Source organism: Amblyraja radiata, chromosome 6 (assembly GCF_010909765.2).
Source record: "Amblyraja radiata isolate CabotCenter1 chromosome 6, sAmbRad1.1.pri, whole genome shotgun sequence".
Classification (NCBI taxonomy): Eukaryota; Metazoa; Chordata; class Chondrichthyes; order Rajiformes; family Rajidae; genus Amblyraja; species Amblyraja radiata.
In genome coordinates, this window is record NC_045961.1 from 25,650,070 (window position 1) to 25,673,646 (window position 23,577).

The 23,577-nt window shown below is 46.8% G+C and overlaps 1 protein-coding gene across 1 annotated transcript; it reads left to right on the plus strand.

Annotated features, from left to right (window-relative positions):
- Positions 1 to 7,385: 7,385 nt before the first annotated feature.
- Positions 7,386 to 10,550, plus strand: LOC116973978 (collagenase 3-like). The gene is made up of 6 exons (XM_033022120.1): positions 7,386 to 7,717; positions 8,020 to 8,192; positions 8,286 to 8,434; positions 8,531 to 8,659; positions 8,783 to 8,944; positions 10,357 to 10,550. Exons 1-6 carry the CDS (start codon positions 7,604 to 7,606, stop codon positions 10,371 to 10,373), a joined length of 744 nt encoding a protein of 247 aa, XP_032878011.1. The 5' UTR covers positions 7,386 to 7,603; the 3' UTR covers positions 10,374 to 10,550.
- The last annotated feature ends 13,027 nt before the right edge of the window (positions 10,551 to 23,577 follow it).

The following is a 23,577-nucleotide window of genomic DNA, read 5'->3' on the forward strand; positions in this document are numbered from 1 at the left end:
GGCGTTATGTTTAAAGGCTGATAACCTTTAACATGGAAATTTATAATCATATTATAACACAAGATAACAAGCTCCAATTTACATGATTTTCAATATTCAGTAAACCTACTTGTTAGTGAAAGCACTTTTGTAATTCTATGGTCAGGAGATCCAACAGTCAGATATCGACTGCAAGTGTTCAATGATTGTGGGACACATAGTGCTGACATTCCAGCTGCCAAGCTGGGGGACCTTTATGTTCTTTGTATTTTTCAAGGTACCTACTTGATGTCTGCTTGTCAGGAAAGAAACTTCCCTAACCCCCATGTACCTATAGAGGAAGGTAAAGGTTAAATGGTCAGTACCTTATTGACTGGGGGCTGCCCAGCTTAACGCAGATGATAACTGACCAGTAGGAGACGGTGAGCCTTCTCACCATCAGAAGTAGCCCATGGCGACCATGCTATGGGTTTGACCATGACTATGAGGTTTGGCCTCAGTCACTGCAACAAAGTTAATGAGGAGAATGTGGCCAGCTCAAGGGAATCTGAGCACAAAGATCCAACAATAAACTTGTCACATAAAGAACACCAGGAGTGCAGGAAATCCAATGACCAGCTAATAAGCATAGCATGCACGTGCTGTCAGGACACATCAATGAGCCAAACACATTGGAAGTCAACTGCTGAAGCTAGAATGAAAGAAGGTTATCACCAGCCTCCTCTTATCCTGCCATATTATTTCTTACCACCTTGACTCCATCCTTTTCCCCTTACATCTGATGTCCTCCTCTATTCTAAAGTTTCTTATTTCCTGGTCTCAGTCGCTCCATCTTTGCCATACAATCCCTCTACACCTCCACCCACATCAGCATTGTTGGAGGGGACCAACCAACTGCATTCCACCGACACACACATACGCCTGGCTAAACTAGTCCTCACATTAAACTCCTCTTTCAATTCAATCACTTTCTCCATATCACAGGCATGTTATTGAACCTTTCTTCAGACTTACCTTATTTGAAACATTAACTGCTTCATTTTTCACAGATGCTGCTTGGCCTGCAGAGTGCTGACAGCATTTTAGGTTTTAACTTTAACTTTATAACTTTTTGCTGCCTTCTTTGCCTACTTTGCACTAAACTCTGGTTATTTGTGTATCCAGCCTCTGTTCATCCTACCATTGGTAGCCACGGAGAACAACTAAAATTGTCAGTGATTGCAGTTAGCTTCCAGGTGAGTGAGTGAGCCCACAAGCCTTGCTCCAACTCACTTTTCCCTCCTGGTGGCGAGAAATATCTTACTGTCGTATTTCCACCTATATTTCCGAAGTTATTAATCGTCTAAATTTTTAAAACAGCTCGAAAACTCACCAAATTTGGAAAAAAAATACAAAATCCAAACGGCAAATCCGAATGACATCACAATGCACTCGCAAGGCAGGTGATGCATGGAGTCACTCAAGCTTTCTGCAGTGCCACACACACACCTACGTTCTTAGGTGGTAAATCCCGCCAACATCACTGCTGCTCACGGACAGAGAAAAGATACATAGAAACATGGAAACATAGAAAAGTTAAACTTTAACTTTATAACTTTTTGCTGCCTTCCTTGCCTACTTTGCACTAAACTCTGGTTATTTGTGTATCCAGCCTCTGTTCATCCTACCATTGTTAGCCACGGACAGGGCCGGATTTACGTATCAGCTAGACAAGCTTAAGCTTAGGGCCTCGAGATCTAGGGGGGCCTACTCACCTCGTTGTCTCACCAGACCCGTCGAACCTCGCTGCCCCACCAACCATCCACCCACCGGGACCTCCTACTTTTTGCCCGCTGACCCAGGCCACTCCACCGCCCTCCAGCAGCCCGCAGTTGTCGTCTTACCTGCAGCCTGGCCCCCATTGATGATCCCTTTTCCCGTCTCCAATGAACCCCCTCCTCTTGGACCCCCCCCTCATGGCCATTGGTACAATGAAATTTGGGGGTCACCATCCGACGTCGGAACGGGAGAACATTCTCAGAGGCTTGGAATTCTGAATCGGCCACTTCCTACCAGAGACGGCGGCTCCCGAAGTCCACAGGCTGAGCTGGGTGGAGATTCATGCTGGCGGCCCTCTGCAAAGGGATCTCAGGGCTCCGCGATATTAAAATCAGCGCTGCCCGAAGCTGGGAGCTCCGTGAACCACAGCTCCATGATGTTAAAGCAGCAGGCCCAACACTCCAGAACTTCAAACAGTGATCCAGGTAATGGGGCTTTTTCACGGGGCGAGTTGACGCAAGATGTCACCAGAGTGAAGAGGTCGTGGTCCAGCACGAGTCTCGCACGATATAACGGGGGTAGATAAAGAGTTCCCACGGTACTCGGCATTTCTGTTATTTGTGCGAGTGACTTGTCCGTTTCCCGAGCTTTCGCGTTAAATCTTGAATGAACATCGTGAACTACACGTGACACAAATGATGTAACTTTTTTTTTACACACTATATATATCCTCCCTTGGTTGAATTGGCTCATTTGGAGACATATTTTACTGTGTATGTGGGAGACACAGATGGACTGAGTACAGTACCTCGGTTTTACTGTGTGTGGGAGAGGGGGAGAAAGAGACGTACACTCACAGAGGCAGAGTCTCTCAGCCTGTGTAAGAGGGAGGGAGAGAGAGAGAGAGGCACACACAAGGTGGATGTGAAATCTCACTTGCCTGTTTCAGTGACAGACACCCGCCGCCAGTAAATGAAGACACCCCCATCTGTCTCCCCCTCCTCTCCCTCGACTCCCCCACCATTCCCTCCCAACTCCAGTCCCGTCCCGACCCCCTGGGAAACTGAATAGAGCAACAATATAGATATAGAAACTGAAACAATATAGAAACTGAATAGCGCAACATGGCAAAAACATCTCTGACACGCTTTACCCCCTTTCTTTGAGATTTTCTGGGAGCCATCTCTGCAAGTGTTCCTGTTAAAAAGATTATCCAACAATGACAATTAGATGGGACGTCCTCGAAGGACACATGTTCCCTTGTCGATATTGAGACCACCTTTTTTAATCACCTTCTGTCCCCTCTGTCCAGCTTCCGGGTTTACCGTTCGCAGGAGTTCCCACGCGCTATATCTCTAAAATCTGAAGTTAGGTAATGTCTAAAGGAACTGCAGACGCTGGTTAATGCTGGTTAATACGCACAGAAGGACACAAAATGTTGGTGTAACTCAGCAGGTAAGTCAGATCTGGGAAGAAAAACATAAAAAGCTGGAGTAAGTCAGCGGGTCAGGCAGCATCTCTGGAGAAAAAGAATAGGTGACGATTCGAATCGGAGCCCTTCTTCAGACAGCCTAATCGGAATTGAGTCTGAAGATGTGTCTCGTCCCGAAACATCAGCTTTTTTTCTCCAGAGATGCTGCTTGACTCGCTGAGTTACTCCAGCTTTTTGTGTCTGTCTTCGGTTTAAACCAGCATGTGCAGTTCACTCCTTACACGGGTCTCTGTACAACATTGATTGGTAGCGTTCCGGACCCTGCTTCGGAAAGGCATCGATCGCTAGTCGGCGAGGACTCCGACCTGTATCTCTCAAAGAAGTACATGTGAAAAATTTCTCACGGACCATAAAAATGCGTAACCTTTCAGTAAAGTCCCTTTTAAAGTCCCTTTTAAAGATTATAGTTATTTTCTTGAATCTCATTAACATAACTCATGAATAAGTTGATGTCCATATGCGGATGCAAATCTTTATTTTTATTTATTTTTTAAATTCAATCCCACAGAAGATAATTTTTACTCACCTTCTGTCCCCTCTGTCCAGCTTCCGGGTTCACCGTTCGCAGGAGTTCCCACAGTACCCGCAAGAGTTATTTCGGATATCGCACTGGCCACTACGTTCATATAATGTTGCAATACTCAACCACAAGTGTACCAGTCAATCTTGGAGAAATTCAAACTTTCTTAAATTTTCTCCCGAGTGACCAAGTTACACGATGACCTGCCGTTAGCGCTACGGTGGTCCACGGTGGTCCACGAATGCCGTACTGTTATCGCACGAGGTTCCCACGATGTTAAACTCCGGTTAACTCTTGCGTCGTCGCCCCGTGAAAAGGCCGCTTAAGGCATCGCCCGCCCCGCGGTGAATCCAATATGTATTTTAAAACCAACTGTTTAATGAAAACGTACAGTAGGATCTAAAAGTGTCACACTGTCACTGTCGGGTAGTTATGGTCCTCTAGTCGTGGGGGTGGGGGATTGGGAGGGAGGGGGCCTCACAAGTTAAATAGCTTAGGGCCTCTGTTCATCTAAATCCGGCCCTGGCCACGGAGAACAACTAAAATTGGCAGTGTTTGCTGTCAGCTCCAAGGTGAGTGAGTGAGTGCGTCCACAAGCCGTGCTGAGTGAGTAAGTCGGGGAGCTGCCCGCAGCCTGGCTGACCGCGAGGCCGACTGCTGCATTCTCCAGATCCTGGGGAAGTGAGGGGTGAGTGTGGCCGGGCGCTGGGGGGGCCGGGACTGTCGGTTGGCTCGCCGGGGGCAGGCGGAGTTAAGCTGGTGTTTATTGTTGGCGAACAACTAAAATTGTCAGTGTTTGCTGTCAGCTCCCAGCTGAGTGAGTGAGCCCACAAGACTTGCTGAGTGAGTGAGTGAGTCCCGAGTCAGCGAGGAGTCGGGGAGCTGCCTGCAGCCTGGCTGACTGCGAAGCCGACTGCTGCATTCGCCAGATCATGGGAAAGTGAGGGGTGAGTGTGGCCGGGCGCTGGCGGGGCCGGGACAGACGGTTGGCCCGCCGGGGCAGGCGGAGTTGAGCTGGGGTTGGCGCTGCTTCTCGGCGATAGTTGTAGGTCTGGGATCACCGCTGCTCCGGGCTGCTGTCCCGTTGGTCTGGGATTGCCTCTTATGTCTCTGGCCGCTCCCCGGGTGGGGATGGGACACTCGGGGGATGGGGTGGTCCAGTGGTGGTTCCTATTATAACACAAGATAACAAGTTCCAATCTGCATGTGTCTTTAAATTTTTGACCTCCCGTTATATTGCGGGTGGGATTTATGACGTGTTTTAGGGTGTGTTTTGGGCTATGTAGCTGCACAGAAGTTTAGGAGTTTAGTGTAGTTTGGAGAGACGATGGAGAAGGTTAACCCTTTGACCATGCGAGGTCTAAAGGAGATCATGCGTGGTCTAAAGGAGATCATGCGAGACGAAAGGAGATCATGCGAAGTGTAACGGAGACACGAGGAGTTTTCTAATGTTTAAAGTTATAAGCTGGAGTTTGATGAAGATAACAGTAACGAGTCGGAAGAAATTTGGATGTATCTCACTGTTTTCTATCAACAATAAAGCATTTATTCATCAAAAGTCTGTGTTTTTAAGCCATATCTGTGAAAAAGCTCTGAAGGTCTCTGGGAGCCAGCTCACATCCGTATCGAAGATATTCCCCTTATCCATGATCATCCAAAAGGCAGTTAGAGACTTATTTCTCGAACGATTTGAAAATCTGCCGCTACAACTATACCGCAATACCGGCAATACAGTTGTATGTCAAATCAAATCCCTCTAAAAAGATGACAATATAGACTAAACACAATGCTTTTAAGTGCTGACATTGTTGCGAGTTTCCATGTTCACATGAAGTTCATAGAGGAGACAGCAGGCATAAAGTGATGAGAAATACAATGATGAATACAATGATGTGCAAAACAGCAGAATGGTGCAAGATCGTAGCAGAAACTGAAATGCTGTTAAAAATATTTAAGTAAAATGTCAATGGCGATATCTTTAAAGACTCCTGGATTCATACTCATACTGGAAATTTAATCAATTTGTAGACTTTGGATAACATTTCTCTAGTTGCTGATGATAAGGCTACCTCAAACCACAAATTAGCTCTGTTCATTGCTTTTGGCCTGCCTCCAATGGCAGCATATCCTTTTTTGAATATGGCAAACAAACCTGCACAATAATCCATGTGTGGCCTCTGTAGTCATACAGCTATACAGCATGGAATTGGCCCTTCAGTCCAACTTGCCCACACCGGCCAACACGTCCCAGCTGCACTAGTCCCACCTGCCTGCATTTGGCTCATATCCCTCCAAACCTGTCCTATCCATGTGCCTATCTAACTGTTAAACATTGGGAGTCCCTGTCTCAACTACCTCCTCTGGCAGCTTGTTCCATACACCCACCACCCTCTGCGTGAAAAAGTTACCCCTCAGATTCTTATTAAATCTTTTCTCCTTCACTTTAAACCTCTGTCCTCTTGTCCTTGATTAACCTACTCTGGGCAAGAGACGTGTGCATCTACCCGATCTATTCCTCTCATGATTTTATACAACTCTATAAGATCATCCCTCATCCTCCTGCACACTAAGGAACAGAGTCCCAGCCTACTTAACCTCTCCTTATATCTCAGTCCCTCTAGTACTGGCAACATCCTCATAATTCTCCTGATCCCAGTACAATTGTTACAATCAGCCCCCATGTCTAACCTCCAACCCTCTCCCACAAGAGACCCTAGTAGGTAATTTGCCTTCCTGACGGAAAATTCTAAATACCCAACAACTACAGACCCCCCCCCAATTGATTCTATTTTTTTACATCCTCGGAGAACTCTGGCAAATATGTCACACATGATTTCTCTTTCATAAAACTATGTTGACTTGGTTTAATTACATTAAACTTCTCTAATTGGTTATAAACTCCACCATCACCATCATGCTATCAACAGGTATTAAGCCTGCAGTACCTGTTTCTTTGTCTTCCTTCCTTATTGAACACTGTAGTCACATTTGAGCTTTTACGAGGCGCTGGTATCTTTCTGGTGAGAAACTCACTTGGTGAGTTTTGAAAAAAACTTCTGCTATCTCAACAGTTGCCTACTTTAAAATGCTTGGCACAAGTCATCAGGACTTGCTGACCGATCTACTTTTAGTTCCATTTTTTCCTACACTTTGTCCTTCGTCATAATGATTATCATAAGTTATTCCATGGTGTTTGAGACCAGCTCATCCAATCTCTTTGGGATGTTTCCAGTGTCCTCCACCCCATGGACCACATCCTTCTGCCTTCCACTATAATCTATTTGTCATCTAGCTCTTACATTGCCTCCGACAAACTGTTTACTTTGCTCTCACCTTTCTATAACTCTGCAAAATCTGTAAAATATCCAAACCTTCCCAGTTCCAATAAATAGACAATAAACAATAGTTGCAGGAGTAGGCCATTCAGCCAGCACCACCATTCACTGTGATCATTCCAACCATTGATTTAAATTCTGAAGGGTTTCTGTCTCCACATGTGCTACCTGCCCTGCTGAGAATTTTTGGATTTTTAGATTTATTTCAAGTTTGCAATAATCAGTGTTTTTCTTTTGTTTCATTTTAATGTTTTGTTTGGCTCGTCTGTGGGCCCATGGTTTGCAACATTGTTTCCCGAGTATTGTAATTGAATGAAAAATACCAGTGCCTGAGTTTTCTTCCATTTAGTCCATTTCTATTGGAGGAATTATACTTCTGCTATATCTGCAATATCAAAACTAACGTGCAAATTTATAACGCCCCGAGCTGCAAGATTACAGAGATGTCGGCGATCAACCCAATAAAAGTCAGCCAGGACAGAACGACTCAGTTCATTTGAAGACTCCGAGATCCTGAAGATGAAGTGCTTCAAGATCCCCGTTGTTATTGTGTTACTTCATCTTGCGCTTAGTTTAAGTGCACCCGTCAACGATACGGAACTGTTTAGCGGAAACGACTCGGATCAAGACCGGGTATATTCAGTGATATATACAAAACCAATGTTTTTAGGAACTGTGCATAAAACCAGTAATTAATTTCAAATATAAAACGGCTCGATGACAAAATGTAATTTTCTCCGGGCGTTAAAGGTGCCGTGGTAAAGGTAACAATATGGTGGCACAGTGGCGGAGCGGTAGAGTTGCTGCCTTACAGCGCCAGAGACCCGGGTTCGATCCTGACCACGGGTGCGGAGTATCTATGTATCTCGAAAGTCTGTATATGTATACATTAAAAACTGTACCTGTTGTAAATTGTCTTTCCTTCTTTCATCCAGAATTACATCAAACAAAACGGACCAGAATCCAAAACCGGGCTTCAGGAGCAAGAATTATGTGGTCTGAGTGTGAAGGACCGCGACACTCTGGAAGTGATGGAGGAAGCCCGTTGTGGGGTCCCAGATACGCGGAGGGTAGACACACGCTGGCCATATACACACGTCACCTACAGGTACACGCGTTCGCTGAGGCAATGGGAACGCTGGTCTTTAAATAAATAACAGTTCAAAGTAACCCATGTGCTCGCTTCCTTCTTGTTTGACAGAATCGTGAATTACACGCCAGATCTGACAGAACAAGAGGTAGACGACACTATTGCCCGGGCCTTTAATCTCTGGAGCGATGTTAGTGCTCTGACCTTGGTCAAACTGATCGAAGGAGATGCTGATATCATGATATCGTTCGGGAATTGCGGTGAGTTCAGCGATTCGACAATTCCTGGGCCATTTGCCATAGAGGGCACGTTAGTATGTTTGTGACACTCACTGTTCCCATGTTCTCTATTCCCAGATCACGGGGACAAATACCCGTTCAAGGGACCAGGTGGGGTTCTGGCTCATGCGTTTTATCCTGGCACATCCTCTCTAAATGGCGACACTCATTTTGATGAAGACGAAACATGGACCTTGACCAAAGACAGTACTAAAGTTCACTTATAATATGAACATTAAAAATGAAGCAGTTATGACATACAATATTTTGTAATGTCATTTAGTGTGAAATGTTAAAAGTTAAAACCAATTGTGTTACTCACTTTTACAGGATATAACCTTTTCCTTGTTGCGGTTCATGAATTTGGCCATTCACTGGGACTGTCGCACTCAAATAGTTCATCTTCTATTATGAACGCATACTATCATTATGTCGATACCGATGGGTATAGCCTCCAAGAGGAGGATGCCAAACGAATCCAGGACTTGTATGGTACATTGAACATATTTTAAAAGTTTACTGTTCGTGTTCATTGGAAGGTTTCTGTGCTTCACTTATAGGGGAAGAGCATAAATAGGGGCTTCGGAAAGTCAAAATAGAGATTGAAATTAATTTCTTACAAGAGTTCACGGTGAACTCGGGTAGTTTTTATCATTAGCTGTGAAACTGCATATGGCTGCTTCAACCACAGAGAACTAGATTAAAAAAGTATCCTTCCTTCCCTCAATGCGTGGACAACCCGCTTCTCCAATTATTTGATAATTTGGCAGAAGCCCTGGACCATTTTCAGGACATATGTTCCCTTCCTGATAAAATGGTAACTTGGTCCTACTATCAGTTAGATTATTAATAATTTAACATTACAGATATTTCAGAGCCAGTTACAAAATCCCAAAGTTGCTCAGAATTCTGAACGAACCTTGTAAAATGCAGGTAGACAAAAAAGCTGGAGAAAGCAGCGGGAGAGGCAGCATCTATGTAGCGAAGGAATAGGCGACGTTTCTGGTCGAGACCCTTCTTCAGGATGATGTTGGGGGGGGGGCGAGAAAAAGAAAGGAAGAGGCGGTGACATTAGGCTGTGGGAGAGCTGGGAAGGTCTACCTGAAGGTACACAAAATTGCTGGAGGAACTCAGCGGGTGCAGCAGCATCTATGGAGCGAAGGAAATAGGCGACGTTTCGGGCCGAAACCCTTCTTCTTCAGCACCCGCTGAGTTCCTCCAGCAATTTTGTGTACCTTCGATATTCCAGCATCTGCAGTTCCCTTTTGAACACAAGGTCTACCTGAAATTGGAGAAGTCAATGTCGCTGGGGTGTAAACTACCCAAGCAAAATATGAGGTGCTGTTCCTCCAATTTGCAGTGGGACTCACTCTGACCATGGAGGAGGCCCAGGATAGAAAGGTCAGATTCGGAATGGGAGGGGGAGTTGAAATGCTGAGCCACCGGGAGATCAGGTTGGTTATTGTGAACTGAGCGGAGGTGTTGGGTGAAACGATCGCCAGTGCATCTGAAACACATTTCAAATCAACTCGCCCTCATTGTGTTACGTATGTTGCTTCTTCGGCCAATGCTGGTGATTCAATTTGAGCAACATATATTTTTCTTTCACAATGTGCCAGTGTAGATTACCACTTAGATCGACAGAATGTATAAGAACGTAAAATGTTGCCTTGTTTGATTAACTTTGCAGAATTTGTTGAATTTTATACCATTTGTCCTACCGCCCTTTTCCTTCATCCTTTGAAATGTGCATCAATATTTCCGAACGGCAAAAAGAACGGAAAGTTCAGCATTATTCTGTTGCTCTAATCATTGAGAATAACTCATTCAATTTAAGGTCAATATCTGCAGCTAATTTATTTATCAACTACATGAATATTAACAATGTCGTTTCTGTATTTTAGGAAAACGCGAAAACTAATACAAAAGAACCACAGCAAAAAAACGAACATTTGGATTAACGATATGTGTGTTGTCTTAAGAACTGCAAACATTTAACTATCAAAGCATTATAATTTAAAACCAGACAGATTTGATTAAATGTGATTGTTTTGTTAGGGAAAAGGGAATTAAATGGTTTATAATCTCAAACATATTTTTTAAAATGGCTAATATCTTTCTGATGATTAATCTTGCATTCTGATGTGAAATATATCAATCATAATTTTGGATTGAAACGGCATAAAGTGCATGTCACTGCAGTATTAATATGCTAGATTTCCATCGTTTAAATAAAGTACTAATAATAAAGAGCTGCTTCATATATTTTGATAGTAATTCAATTGTTTGCAGAACTGTACCTAATGCTGTTTTCACAACCAGTGATTTGGTTCAAGATATGAATAGGGGTTGCTACAATTACTGTGCTCCTAAACTGATAGATCTGAATCAGTTAAACATATTTCCTGTTCATACCTTTTACAACTTTATTATTGCTGAACAACTTAAAAATTAAAACATGATTCTTGACATTGTGCCGAGAGACGAGAATTAAAATTCTTGCAGATATTTTATTGTGTCTTTGTTTTCACTCTTCTGCATCACACATCAGTTTACTTAAGGACTTTATTCAGATAATTATCCAGCCATGTTGATAATTTGGAGGGAAACAAAATGATTTCAGCAGATGTATGTCAGACACAAACTGAGCAAAAGTTTGTTAAAATGTTATATATTAATTAACATTCACAAAAAACTTACATTACTTACAGGCAGATAGGAGTTGGCCTTGGCGTCATGTAAGGCACAGACATTGAGGGCAGAAGGGCCTGTTCTTGTACTGCACTGTTCAATATTCAATGAATGAGGAGTTAATATTGATCAGGACAGTGGACACACCTCAACTACTGTTCTTATAAACAATGACATGCAATCCACTAAATCTAAGTTTGAAAAGATGCAGGGAGTACAAAGATTTCACCTACAAGGGTGTAATAACAGTCTAAATTTGTGAGCTCAAAGTGGAACTGGAGCCTTGTGACCCGGAAGTGAGAGTGCATCCTGACAAAGTGACTTTGAGCAATCGTAGAAACAAATTGCTTTGGCTGTGGATAATGAGAGTCACCTTTCAAATTTGCAGAACATCATTTAACGCAGAAATTTACAATTGCATCATATAACACAAGCTCCAATCGACACAATTTTAAATGATTAGTAAACATCCTTGAAAGCTCTTTTGCAATGTCTTTGCGCCAGGAGCTCCAAGATTCAGATCCAGTGTCAATGAATGAACCAATATATTTCCAAGTCAGGTAATTGTGAGAGACCTGAAGGTGGTGGTGGTGGTGGTCACACTCACATTCACCTGTTACTCTTCTTTTACCTGATGAAAGTGGATAGGACCCATGTGAGAAATGATGATTAAGTGATATGCTCTGACTCTTGCTACATGAGGCTGCCTTCCTGACCACAGACTCATCCGTCGAGCACTTGATGACCACAAGCTGCCATTGTTAGACAAGATCAAGCAAGTAGCTGAATATTTCCTTACGGAGAATCAAAGTATCGACACTGAGCCATAACGCTTGGATTTTCCAACAGCTGGTAATGGAATAGAAGGTGATTGGCAATTCAAGTGGCCTGGATTGGGCAAGCAAGAGTTTAAAGGGTTGGAGTGGCCCAGAAGAGAGTGGATGATCAATGCTGGAAAATGGCCAGTGGTAGGGTGCGAAAAGGAACTGGAGGTAGGTTGGAGTAACAGAGGAGGAGGTTACAGAGGAATGGGAAGGGTGAAGAGGTCAAGGAAGCTGAAAGTGCTGAGAGGGAGGGGGACGGGAAGAAGGTTCAAAGGTGTTTTATTGTCACGTGTACCATTTAAGGTAACCTTAAGAATGAAAGGTAACTGCAATGTCAGAGGAAGGATCAAAACTTCAGGCTCAGTAGGATTGGTAAGGAAGCAATACAGAAAGCTAACTCGAAATGAGTCCTCTTTCTGACTAAAGACTTGATGCAGCCAGTTTCGTCAAAGAAGCAAGCATGAGGCTCCATGGCAGTATCCTCGACAAGCATTAGTTTCTGCTGGAATTCATCATTATCCAAATGCGCGATGACAAGAACATCAGCATCATTCTCACTAACTGATCCAGTGTGTAATCTCCATCAAAATAGCCGCTAATAAAGCTAAACTGTGATGGCAACACAATCAACATCAAATGATTTAGTAAAGTTCTCTTTGGAGAGCACATCACAGACAATCAGATACCTTCAAACCATCAGCAGATGCCGAGTGTCCACGGTATTTGTTCTGCTCTGAGATCCACCATTGTCACCACTTGTGTAGAAACCCTTGACTTCTCCACCGGAGTATACTGAGATCCGTTTAATACAAATCAAACAGAATATCCAGGAACAAATTAACCATAAACATGAGGCAACCAAACTCATATCTCCAGGGTAAAGCAAAGATTTTCAAGAGGAATGGGTTCACATTCATTAACCATTAACGCATTAAAAATGTAATTACTTTTGATAATTGATAGATTTGACTTACATTCGTAAGTTTATAAGACTGTACTATTCAACAGTGTCCAAAGTGATTTGTATTGGGTGGACAATAGTGAGAGTAATCATTCAATGGTGATTATGTCACATGAGGTGTATCAAGCTACGAGACTAAGTGGGACCCGTTGGGTCCCATTGAACACTGGAGGCCTGGTCCCCCAACGCAATACTCCACCACTCATGCAAAATTGTGATGCCCCTGATCCCCCATCCTCCCCTCATTCCACCCCTTGCACTCCCCCCACACCCCCAAGCATTCATTCCATCCCCCCTGAACCCCCCCCCCCTCCCCCATCCCCCATCCACTCTTAGCAGCTCTCCAGCGGCACAGCCATTCCCGCCATTTGGGTTCCCATTGTGACGTAGAACACGCAGGTATAGAACGCGCATGTGCAGCGGCAATTGGAAAAGGGATTTATTAAAGCTTAACATGTGAATAACTCTTAAAATATATAAACAATTTAAATGTTAATGATGAGATTTATTCAGTACAGTTCTTTCTTGTTGCGTCTCTTGTTGCGTTCTGTAGCCAGGGACAGGGACGTCTTCAGGCGGGGTTGTCGGGGACTGGTGGGGTAGGGGGAGCGTCCTGCACCTGGAGGATGGGGACGGCTTTAGGTGGGGTCTGGTGGTCCGGCCCCAACAGCTCCCTCCTAAAGATGACCCTTTCCCCAGCTGCAGGACGCACTCCCCACACACCGGCGCCCGTCTGAAGCCATCCCGTCCCCAGCTGCAATATGCTCCCCACCAGCTTCAGGCGGGGACGGGTGAGGTGGATCCTGCAGCTGGAGACAGGGCAGGTTCAGACGGGGGCCGGTAGGGCAGGAGCGTACTGCAGAAGGGGAGGGGGTTTGCTTCAGGAGAGGGCTGTCAGGGGCTGGGGGGGAGTGTCCTGCATCTGAGGACAGGCAGCTTCAGGTGGGGGCCAGTGCGGTGGGGGGGGGGGGTGGTGTCCTGCAGCGGGGGAGGGGGACAGTTTCAGGCGGAGGGGAGGGAGTGCTGCCGTGGCCAACCGGTGCCCTGGCCTACAGCTGCCTACCCCTGCTGCTGCCGTGACCTACTGCTGCCGCTGCCTATCACCCTCATGGCCTACTACTGCCTACCGGTTCTGTGGCCTATCACTCTCGTGGCCTGTCCCTTCCACTGCCTACCCCTGCCGCTGCCGTGGCCTATCACTGTCGTGGCCTATCATTGTCGTGGCCTACCGCTGCTGCTCCCCACTGGCTTCAGGTGGGGTCCGGTGGGGAGCATTCTGCAGCTGGGGACAGGGACGGCTACAGGCGGGGGCTGGTGGGGGGGTTGGGGAGCGTCTTGCAGCTTGGGAAGGGATGGCTTCAGATGGGGGCCAGGGGCGGGGGCTGGGAAGCATCCTGCAGCTGCGGACGGCTCCAGGCGGGGACCGGCGGGAAATTCCTGTAGCCGGGGACGGGGGTGGCTTTAGGCGGGGCTTGTCGTGTCGGGGGCCGGAGAGGGGGAGCACTGCCGTGGCCTACCAGTACCATGGCCTACCTCTGCCGTGGCCTGCTGCTGCACTAAGAGTCACTATGAGTGGATGGAGGCCAGGGCTGCCAACTCTCACGCTTTGAGCGTGAGAATTACGCCCTTGAGCAAACTCTCACGCCCTCACGCTGATCAGAAATTTCTCACGCTCTGTGGGGAGAAATTCTGTGATCAACGAAAATTAAAAAACTCAGATAAACTGCATGGGCCACGTGTGTTGGAGAGCCGGGGCTGAGGGAGGGATGGGAGCAGAACCAGCGGCGGAAACAGATGCGGGGAGCCAGGGCTGGCGAGTGTTTGCCGGGGCTGCAAGTATTTGCGGGGCTGGCGAATCGCTCGCTGCAGTTCCGGCCATGGAGCACTCCGGATAGTGCGAGAGTCCCGGGCTGTCGGAGGCGTTGGAAGCGTTGCGCCGCTGCCGTGAGAGTCTCTGTGCCGAAGGGACAGACTCTTAAAGGGAGGTGGAGAGAGAGAGAGTGGAAGGAGACGGTGGGGAGAGAGAGAGGTGAGAGGAGAGAGAGGGAAGAGATAGAGGGGGCATGAATGGAGTGAGAGAAGAGGGAGGGGGGGGGAGAGAGAGGGGGGAGGGTGAGGTGGGAGAGGGGGGGAAGAGAGGGTAGAAAGAGGGAAGAGAGAGGGGGTGGAGAGGGAGGAGAGGGTAGGAGAGAATGGGAGAGAGGGGGAAGAGGAAGCGGTGGTAAAAGAGAGAGGAGGAAGAGGGAAAGATGGGGAATGAGAGAAACGGGGGAAAGAGAGAGAGATGGGGGGGCAAAGAGAAAGAGGAGATAGAGACAGAGGAGAAAGAGAGAGGGGAGAGAGAGCAAGGGGGAGAGTGAGGTGGGAAAATGGCGGAGAGAGGGAGGAGAGAGAGAGAGCGAGAAGAGAGAGAGAGGGGGGAGAGAGTGTGTGGAGGGAGAGAGAGGGAGAGGGGGAGATAGAGAGGGAGGGAGAGAGAGAGAGAGAGAGGGGGGTAGAGAGAGAGGAAGCGAGGGTGGAGAGAGAGGAGAGAGAGAGAGAAGGGGGGGAGAGAGAGAAGGGAAGAGAGAAGAAAGAGAGGGGGAGAGAGGGAGGGAGAGAGGGGAGAGAGAGTCGGGAAAGAGAGGGGAGAGAGTTAGGGGAAAGAGGCGAGAGAGAGGGAGAGAGAGGGGAGAGGGGGAGAGAGAGGAGGGAGGGGACGAGAGAGGGGGGCAGTGAGGTGGGAGAGGGGGAAGAGAGAGGGGAGGGAGAGGGGGAGGGAGAGAGGGGAGAGAGATGGGAAGAGAGGAGATAGAAAGAGAGAGGGAAGGGGAGAGAGTGTGAGGGGGAAGACAGGGGAGAGAGAGGGGATGATGAGAGAGAGGGCAAAGAGGGGGAGAGAGAGTGGGGTTGATAGGAGAGAGCGGAAGAGGGGGGAGAGAGGGGAGAGAGAGGGATGAGAGTGAGGTGGGAGGGAGAGAGAGAGGGGAGGGAAAGAGGTGGAGAGAGGGGAGGGAGAGAGTGGGAGAGAGAGGGCGACAGAGAGAGGGGGACAGAGAGAGGGAGAGAGAGAGGGGGAGAGAGAATCACGCATTTCACCAAATTCTCACGCTGATCACAAATTTCTCTCGCTCTGTTGTGAGAAATTCTGTGATCAACGAAAATTTCAAAACTCATATCAACTGCATGGGCCGCGGGTGTTGGAAGCAGAAGAAGCGGCGGGGACAGATGAGGCCGGGGAGCAGGGATGGCGAGTGTTTGCCGGGCTGGCGAGTCGTTCACTGCAGCTCCGGCCATGGAGCAGCCTCAGTGCTAGAGTCCCAGGCTGTTGGAGGCGTCGGAAGCGTTGCCCCACTGCCGTGAGTGGCTCTGTGCCAAATTCGACCAGGTGACCGGCATGGATCAGGTTGAGGCTCGTTGCATCCAGGAGGACAACCAATGGCTGCTGGAAGTAAGTACCAAGAAACGGTGGAAGATAGCGGACTTCAAATGGGGGTGGTTGGGGAAAGCATCCTGCTTGCCTGCTAGATTTTCACTTACTGTAATTGCAGGGAAAATGTTCCCGATGTTGGGGGAGTTCAGAACCAGGGGTCACAGTTTAGGAATAAAGGGGGGGCCAGTTAGGACTGAGATGAGGACAAACTTTCTTCACACAGAGAGTTGTGAATCTGTGGAATTCTCTGCCACAGTAGGCAGTGCAGTCCAATTCACTGGATGTTTTCAAGAGAAAGTTACATTTAGTTCTTGGGGCTAACGACATCAAGGGATATGGGGAAAAAAACAGAAATGAGGTGCTGATTTTAGATGAATAGACATGATCATATTGAATGGCAGTGCTGGCTCAAAGGGCCGATGGCCTATTCCTGCACTTATTTTCTATGTTTCTATGCTTGAGTATATGGCAATAAAACTCGATTTTGAAGCATTCATGCATGGTGGAGGTATAATGTAGCCAGAGAGTGATACAGTGTGAAAACAGGCCCTTTGGCACATCTTGCCCACACCCGCCAACATGTCCCAGCTACGCTACCTGCTTTTGGTCCATACCTCCAAACTTGTCCTATCCATGTATCAGTCTAACTTTTTCTTAAATGTTGGGATGCTCCCTGCCTCAACTACCTCCTCTGGCAGCTTGTTCCATACACCCATCACCCTTTGTGTGGATAATGTTACCCCTTAAAAAAAACATTGAAATCATACTTCTGCAATGCATTAAAACATGATTTTAATACATCAAAGGTCAAAAAGGTCCTACCCTGGGAGGGGACACACCCTTCTTCCACACCCTCTCCCCACTCGGTTGCTCCACTCCCTCACCGGGTACCCCCAAGGCCAGTGATCAGTGATCGCTCAGCCTCCCCCCTTTCAAAAACGCTCCAATCCAATTTAAAACATATATATTGCATTCAAGTGTAAGTTAAAAGACTCGCTACAGTATGCACCGTATTGCACAATTTCAAGCTGAAAAATGCATAATGGGGTGTGGCGGGGGTGGGGTGTGTGTGTGTGGGGGGGGTGTGGGGGAGGTGGTGTGTGGGGGAGGGGGTTGTGTATGGGCGGGGTGTGGAGGGAGGGAATATGTGGGAGGGGGTGTGGAGGGGCGGGGCGTGTGTGGGGGGGAGTGTGTGTGTTGGTGGAGTGGGGGTAGGGAAGGGGTGGAGGGAGGGGGGAAGCGAGCATTGTTGAGCTGGAGAAGGGATTGATGGGGGCGGATGTGTGGGCGCGGGGGTGGGGTGTGTGGGTGGGGGGAAGGGTGTGTGGGTGGGTGGAGGGCGGGTTGTAGATGCGGGGGGAGGGGGGGAGATAAATGTCCAAAATATCCTTATTTTAAATTGTCTGCTAATAATCTTAGTGTATGTAATAAGGTAAAATATCTTGGACATTTTATTACAGAACAAATGACAGATGATGAGGATATTTATAGCAACGCTGTATGATGTATGCACAAGCAAACATTCTCTTACGCAAATTTAGTGCGTGTACAGAGTGAGGATGTCTCTGTCCAGAACATATTGTACACCACTCTATACTGCACACCTGTGGTCAAACGACAGAGATGCAAGCTTACTGAGACTTAAAGTAGCTTATAATGATGCCATGAGAATATTACTTAAGAGACCTAGATGGTGTAGTGCAAGTGAAATGTTTGTGGCTGCAGGAGTCAATACTTTACAATCTGTCTTAAGAAATCTTATGAATAAATGTATTTACCGGTTTAATAACTGAAAATGAAATTATCTTGGCCTTATCAAACATAAGGTTTAGCACTACACGCTAACAATCCCAGCTGTGGAGACATTGGTATAGTTGTCTCGTTGTAGGACTGATTTAAAAAAATTCTTGATCTTAAACCATGTATTGTGCATTTGTATGTAATTTATTGTGCTTTTGTTAGTAATTTATTTTATGTAAAGTCTTGTCTTTTATCTGGAGCTTGAGTGTAATAAAAAATAAGTAAGTAAGTTTATTTTCCAATTCTCTTATGAACTTTGACAAACATATCAGAATTAAAATGACATTTTCACAATTCATCAATCATTGATGGAAAGTCACCTCGTTGGCATGAGCTGCTTACTGGTGCACATTTCTGCATTTACTGCTTCATTCATCCTTTCCTCCACAGGCTACCTCTTGATCTTTATTTCCCCATTGGCAGCCAACCTTTGGATGTAACCTATTCCCCAAGAGACTCTTCCCATTGTTCTCTGAATGGTCAATATTTTCAATAAACTTCACAGAAAGTTGCTATTAATTATTTTCTTCATTCAACCTGTCACCATCCTAAATCAACATGGCATTTCTGTGTCTTTCAATAGATAGATAGACAATAGGTGCAGGAGTAGGCCATTCAGCCCTTCGAGCCAGCACCGCCATTCAATGTGATCATGGCTGATCATCCACGGTCATCGCTGTTAATTTACTTCGGTTATTTTTTATAGTCCTGTGGGATTCTCTTCATTTCTTGCACACATAAGATCTTACATTTTGTGTTCTCCTCAGTTGCTGACAAGTCTCTCATTTTGGAAACTCTTATTCTCATCCATCTTACAGATCTGCTTTTACTGGACTCGACTAATTGGGACCTGTTGGGTCCCAGTCATACTGGAGGCCTGGTCCCCCAACGCATCCCATTCCCCAACGCAATATTCAACCACTCACCTGTTCCCCCAACTCAACTTGTTCCCCCAACGCAATATTCCACCACACACCCATAGTCCCTTACTGCGCAGGCGCGGCTCATTTCCGTTCGTCCCCGAACACTCCCTCCCCCTGCTCTTCATGTGTGGGAGAGGAGGGAGGAGGGAAGTGGGATGGGAGGGGAGGAGGGTTGTGTGTGGACCAGGAGCTGTAGTGACTGGAATTAGTGGTGCGCTGCGGACTCACAGCGGGCACTGGTCGTTCTCCTCTGCCGGGATCAGAGTCTCCGCTGTCCGTTTTGCGACATCGGCGGCATCTCCAACTCCGGGGTGGGCTGGGTTTCCGACTCTGGGTTGGGCTGGGTCTTCCATGCTGAGCTGGATAGGGTCCGGTCTCAGACGCTGGGCTTCTGCTTGGGGCGGCGCTGCTGCTTGGGGCAGGGCTGCTGCTTGGGGCTGGGCTGCTGCTTGGGGTTGGGCTGCTTGGGGTCCATCCGAAAGTCCGGTTGGAAACCTCTGCCGGCCACCCTCAGCTCCAGTAAAGACGCGATGGCGCAGGAAGTGGCGGACAGTCCCGGGGAGTGACAGGGGAAGAGACTAATCCGCGCAGCACCGACTGGATGGAGAAGAGATCGATCTTTTAAAATGTTCCAACCTCGTTAACTTTTACGACGTTCAACTGATGTTTGGCTTGAGCCTTCCCGGTGCTTAAAACTGCAATGGCAATGGAAATGAAGTGAAAATGCAATGAGCTGTTTGACTTGAGCCGGCCAGGTGCTTGAAACTGCAATGACAATGGAAATGTAGTGAAAATACAATGAGCTGTTTGGCTTGAGCTTTCCTCCTTCACTGCTGTGATCTGCAGAAAAAGATGAAAAATGTCTAAACCCTCCACCCTCCCCCCCTTCTCTCTCACAGAGTCTCTCACCTGATTTGGACAGAATTTCTGGCAGTTTCTGTACTGCCAGCCACCAGGCCTGAGTGACTGAGCTGCCAGCCCAAGAATCCATTTGGCCCACAATGTCCATACTAGCGCTCCAAAAAGCCCCCCCCCCCCCCTTCCCCCACAGGCCAACAATATTGCAATTGGTGGAGAGGTGGAATATTGCGTTAGGGGACCAACCCTCCCATGTGTACATGGGACCCAACGGATCCCACTTAGTCTAGTATATTGTAAAACACCGGTATAAGGTGTGTGCATTTCTAATTTTACTTGCACATGCTTGAGTATATATGAGCACCTAAAACGAAACGAGTCGTGCACAGATCAAGTGTAGCCGGCGAACTTTCCAACCAGCGGGTTTGTCTTGCAGACACGACCAGCACGTGTACGGTTGTTCCCTCATGCGCCTCATCCTTCTCTGAGGAAGCAAGTCCCTTATCGGGTGAACACAGAGGAGAAGACACCGGTGGAGATGGGGGCACGGGGAAGGCAGGCATGGTGCTGGCACCGGTACAGGAATCGCTGGAGTGTCATTCATGGTGTGTGAGGGAAAACTGACAGGCAGGTCAGGGTAAAGACGGGACGGTGCCGGTTCATTAACCGGGAGGTGGTGTTGGCAGGTGCATCGGTAGATGCTGTTGTCAACACTGACCAGGTATGAGCATGGTTCCGTGGTGGACCCCAGAATGACACCGAGGCTGTCATAGCCTCCAAGCGATCGTAAGCGGACAACCTGTCCCTTGTTGAGCGGTTGACGTGGAGAGCTGGTTTTATCGTAATATTTTCTTTGTATGTTGCTGCGGTGTTTGAGCTGGGATTGGATCACTGACAGTGCGTGAATTTGTGGTTCTAGCAGTTACTTGGCCAGAGGCAGTGTGGAGCAGATTCACCGTGACTTGAGTCATTCGGCCGAAGTTCCCAGGAGAGGGTTGCGGACGATGTTATTAAGGTTGAATAGGTCGAGATAGACATCAGCGCCAACCTTCTGTGAGCGTTCCATTAGTTGTTTTGCACTGGCTAGGCCGTTGGACTGCGGGTACTCGGGGCTGCTGGTGGTGGGGTGAAAGTCCCAGCGTTCCGCTAAATCCTTGAAGAGCTGACTGGAGAATTGAGTTCCATTGTCTGAGAGTAGCTTGAGGGGTGCTCCGTGGACAGAGAAGTGGCGAGTGAGTTTTTGAATTACCCTGGCTGAGGTCGGGCTACTGAGCAGGTCGATTCAAACCATCCTGTGTAGGAATCAACTAGAACCTATGTCCATGCTTTCTATAGGTCAATAGAAAATTGACAATAGGTGCAGGAGTCGGCCTTTCGGCCCTTCTAGCCAGCACCGCCATTCAATGTGATCATGGCTGATCATCCCCAATCAGTACCCCGTTCCTGTCTTCTCCCCATATCCCCTGACTCCGCTATTTTTAAGAGCCCTATCTAGCATTCTCTTGAAAGGATCCAGAGAACCTGCCTCCACCGCCCTCTGAGGCAGAGAATTCCACAGATTCCCCACTCTCTGTGAGAAAAAGTGTTTCCTTGTCTCCATTCTAAATGGCTTACTCCTTATTGTTAAACTGTGGCCCCTGGTTGTGGACTCCCCCAACATCGGGAACATGTTTCCTGCCTCTAGCATGTCCAATCCCTTAACAATCTTATATGTTTCAATGAGATCCCCTCTAATCCTTCCAAACTCCAGAGTGTGCAAGCCCAGATGCTCCATTCTCTCAGCATGACATTGTTCCCGATGTTGGGGAAGTCCAGGACAAGGGGTCACAGCTTAAGGATAAGGGGGACATCCTTTAGGACCGAGATGAGAAGAAACTTTTTCACACAGAAGAGTGGTGAATCTCTGGAACTCTCTGCCACAGAGGGTAGTTGAGGCCAGTTCATTGGCTATATTTAAGAGGGAGTTAGATGTGGCCCTTGTGGCTAAAGGGATCAGGAGGTATGGAGAGAAGGCAGGTACGGGATACTGAGTTGGATGATCAGCCACGATCATATTGAATGACAGTATGACAGGTTCGAAGGGCCGAGTGGCCTACTCCTGCACCTATTTTCTATGTATCTATGTATCTATATGCTTTAATTTCAGGTCATCCAAGTAAGATTTTCATATTTGTTTCAGAATGCTTCAATCTATAATAACTGAAAATTTCATTCAGTTCTCTTAATTTTTAAGAAAGTTATGGGCTTTTTACTCTCCTTGATCACAGCTTTTGAGTTAATGGAAAAGCAATAGGGAACAAGATGCTAATTTCCGAGTATGAATATGGCCATAACCTTTTTAATACTGAAGATATGAAAGTGAATTAGGTGCCAAATTAAACTTATTTTTATGCTTTATCTGATGGGACAAAAATTGCAGACTTGATTTTTAAAATCTCAAATGTTTGTACTAGTCACTGCCTGCCATTCTGAAAGGGACCCGTTAATCCCTACTCTTTGTTTCCTGTCTGCCAACCACTTCTCTATCCATGTCAGCACTCTACCCCCAATACCATGTGCCCTAACTTTACCCATACAGGTCCCTGCATGGAAAAATGTCTATGCTTTCTATAGGTCCCCGCGACAACCGTAAACAACCTCTCGACAACCACCTACAGCCCCAGGGAGGATAACCGACCCATTGGTCCATAACTGTGGGAATTGCGGCGGCTCACACCTGAAATTTCGTGAGCAAAGCCTCGCTTACGACAAAACCTGCCACTATTGTAAAAAGAAAAAACACTTTATTCGTTATTGCCGCACTCGAGTTAACAGGCCCAGCCACAACAATCTCCATATCAATCAATCAATCAATCAAAACTTAATTGTCATTTAGAAATACATCGATATATGCAATTCTAAACAAAATTGCGTTGCATTTGGCTCCCCGTGCAACACAAAATTAAACAGAAGTATAAAATGTATAAAAAGACAAAATGGATAAAAAGATAAAATAGATAATGGTGGCGGCCCATTACATGGCATTCAAGAGTCTGATCGCTCGTGGGAAGAAGCTGTTGCAAAACCTTGACATTCTGCTCCTTGTCCTACGATATCTTTTGACCGAGGGCAGCAGAGTGAACAGTCCATGATGGAGATGTGTGGGGTCCTTTATAATACTGCTGGACTTAGATAAGCAACGTTTGCTCGCAATGTCCCCGATTGAAGGGAGAGAAGTCCCGATGATTTTTTCAGCCGTCCTCACCACTCTCTGCACGGACTTCCAGTCAGAGGCTTTACAGTCCCCAAACCAGATATGCGCTCGAGCCGACACTTTCCCATGGGGCATTGACTGAAATAACTGTGAGAAGACAGCCAAAACATACATTCATGTATACCCGACTCACCATCTAAAAACAGTGATCCCATTTCTGACAACATGTTTGTGAATGATCCACGACAACATACATGGTGAAACATTAGTTTTTATTCCATTAATAATGCAGAACATTCAAACTCCCACCATGCATTCCCAGCTCGGCATTGCTACTGAGAGCTCAGTGCCCTTGTTAGTGTAGTACCGTAATACCATGTAATGGGTGGCATGCATATATGTGTAGTGGAGATTATAAATGGCATGGATTAATAAGGGTTAATCTACACAGATCCACATCCCA

Bases quoted from the DNA above. Each gene is read 5' to 3' on its own strand.
- LOC116973978 (XM_033022120.1), top strand. From the start codon at position 7,604: ATGAAGTGCTTCAAGATCCCCGTTGTTATTGTGTTACTTCATCTTGCG. The intron at 8,193-8,285 runs GTACACGCGTTC...CTTGTTTGACAG, and splicing joins TATACACACGTCACCTACAG to AATCGTGAATTACACGCCAG. The intron at 8,660-8,782 runs GTACTAAAGTTC...TCACTTTTACAG, and splicing joins ATGGACCTTGACCAAAGACA to GATATAACCTTTTCCTTGTT.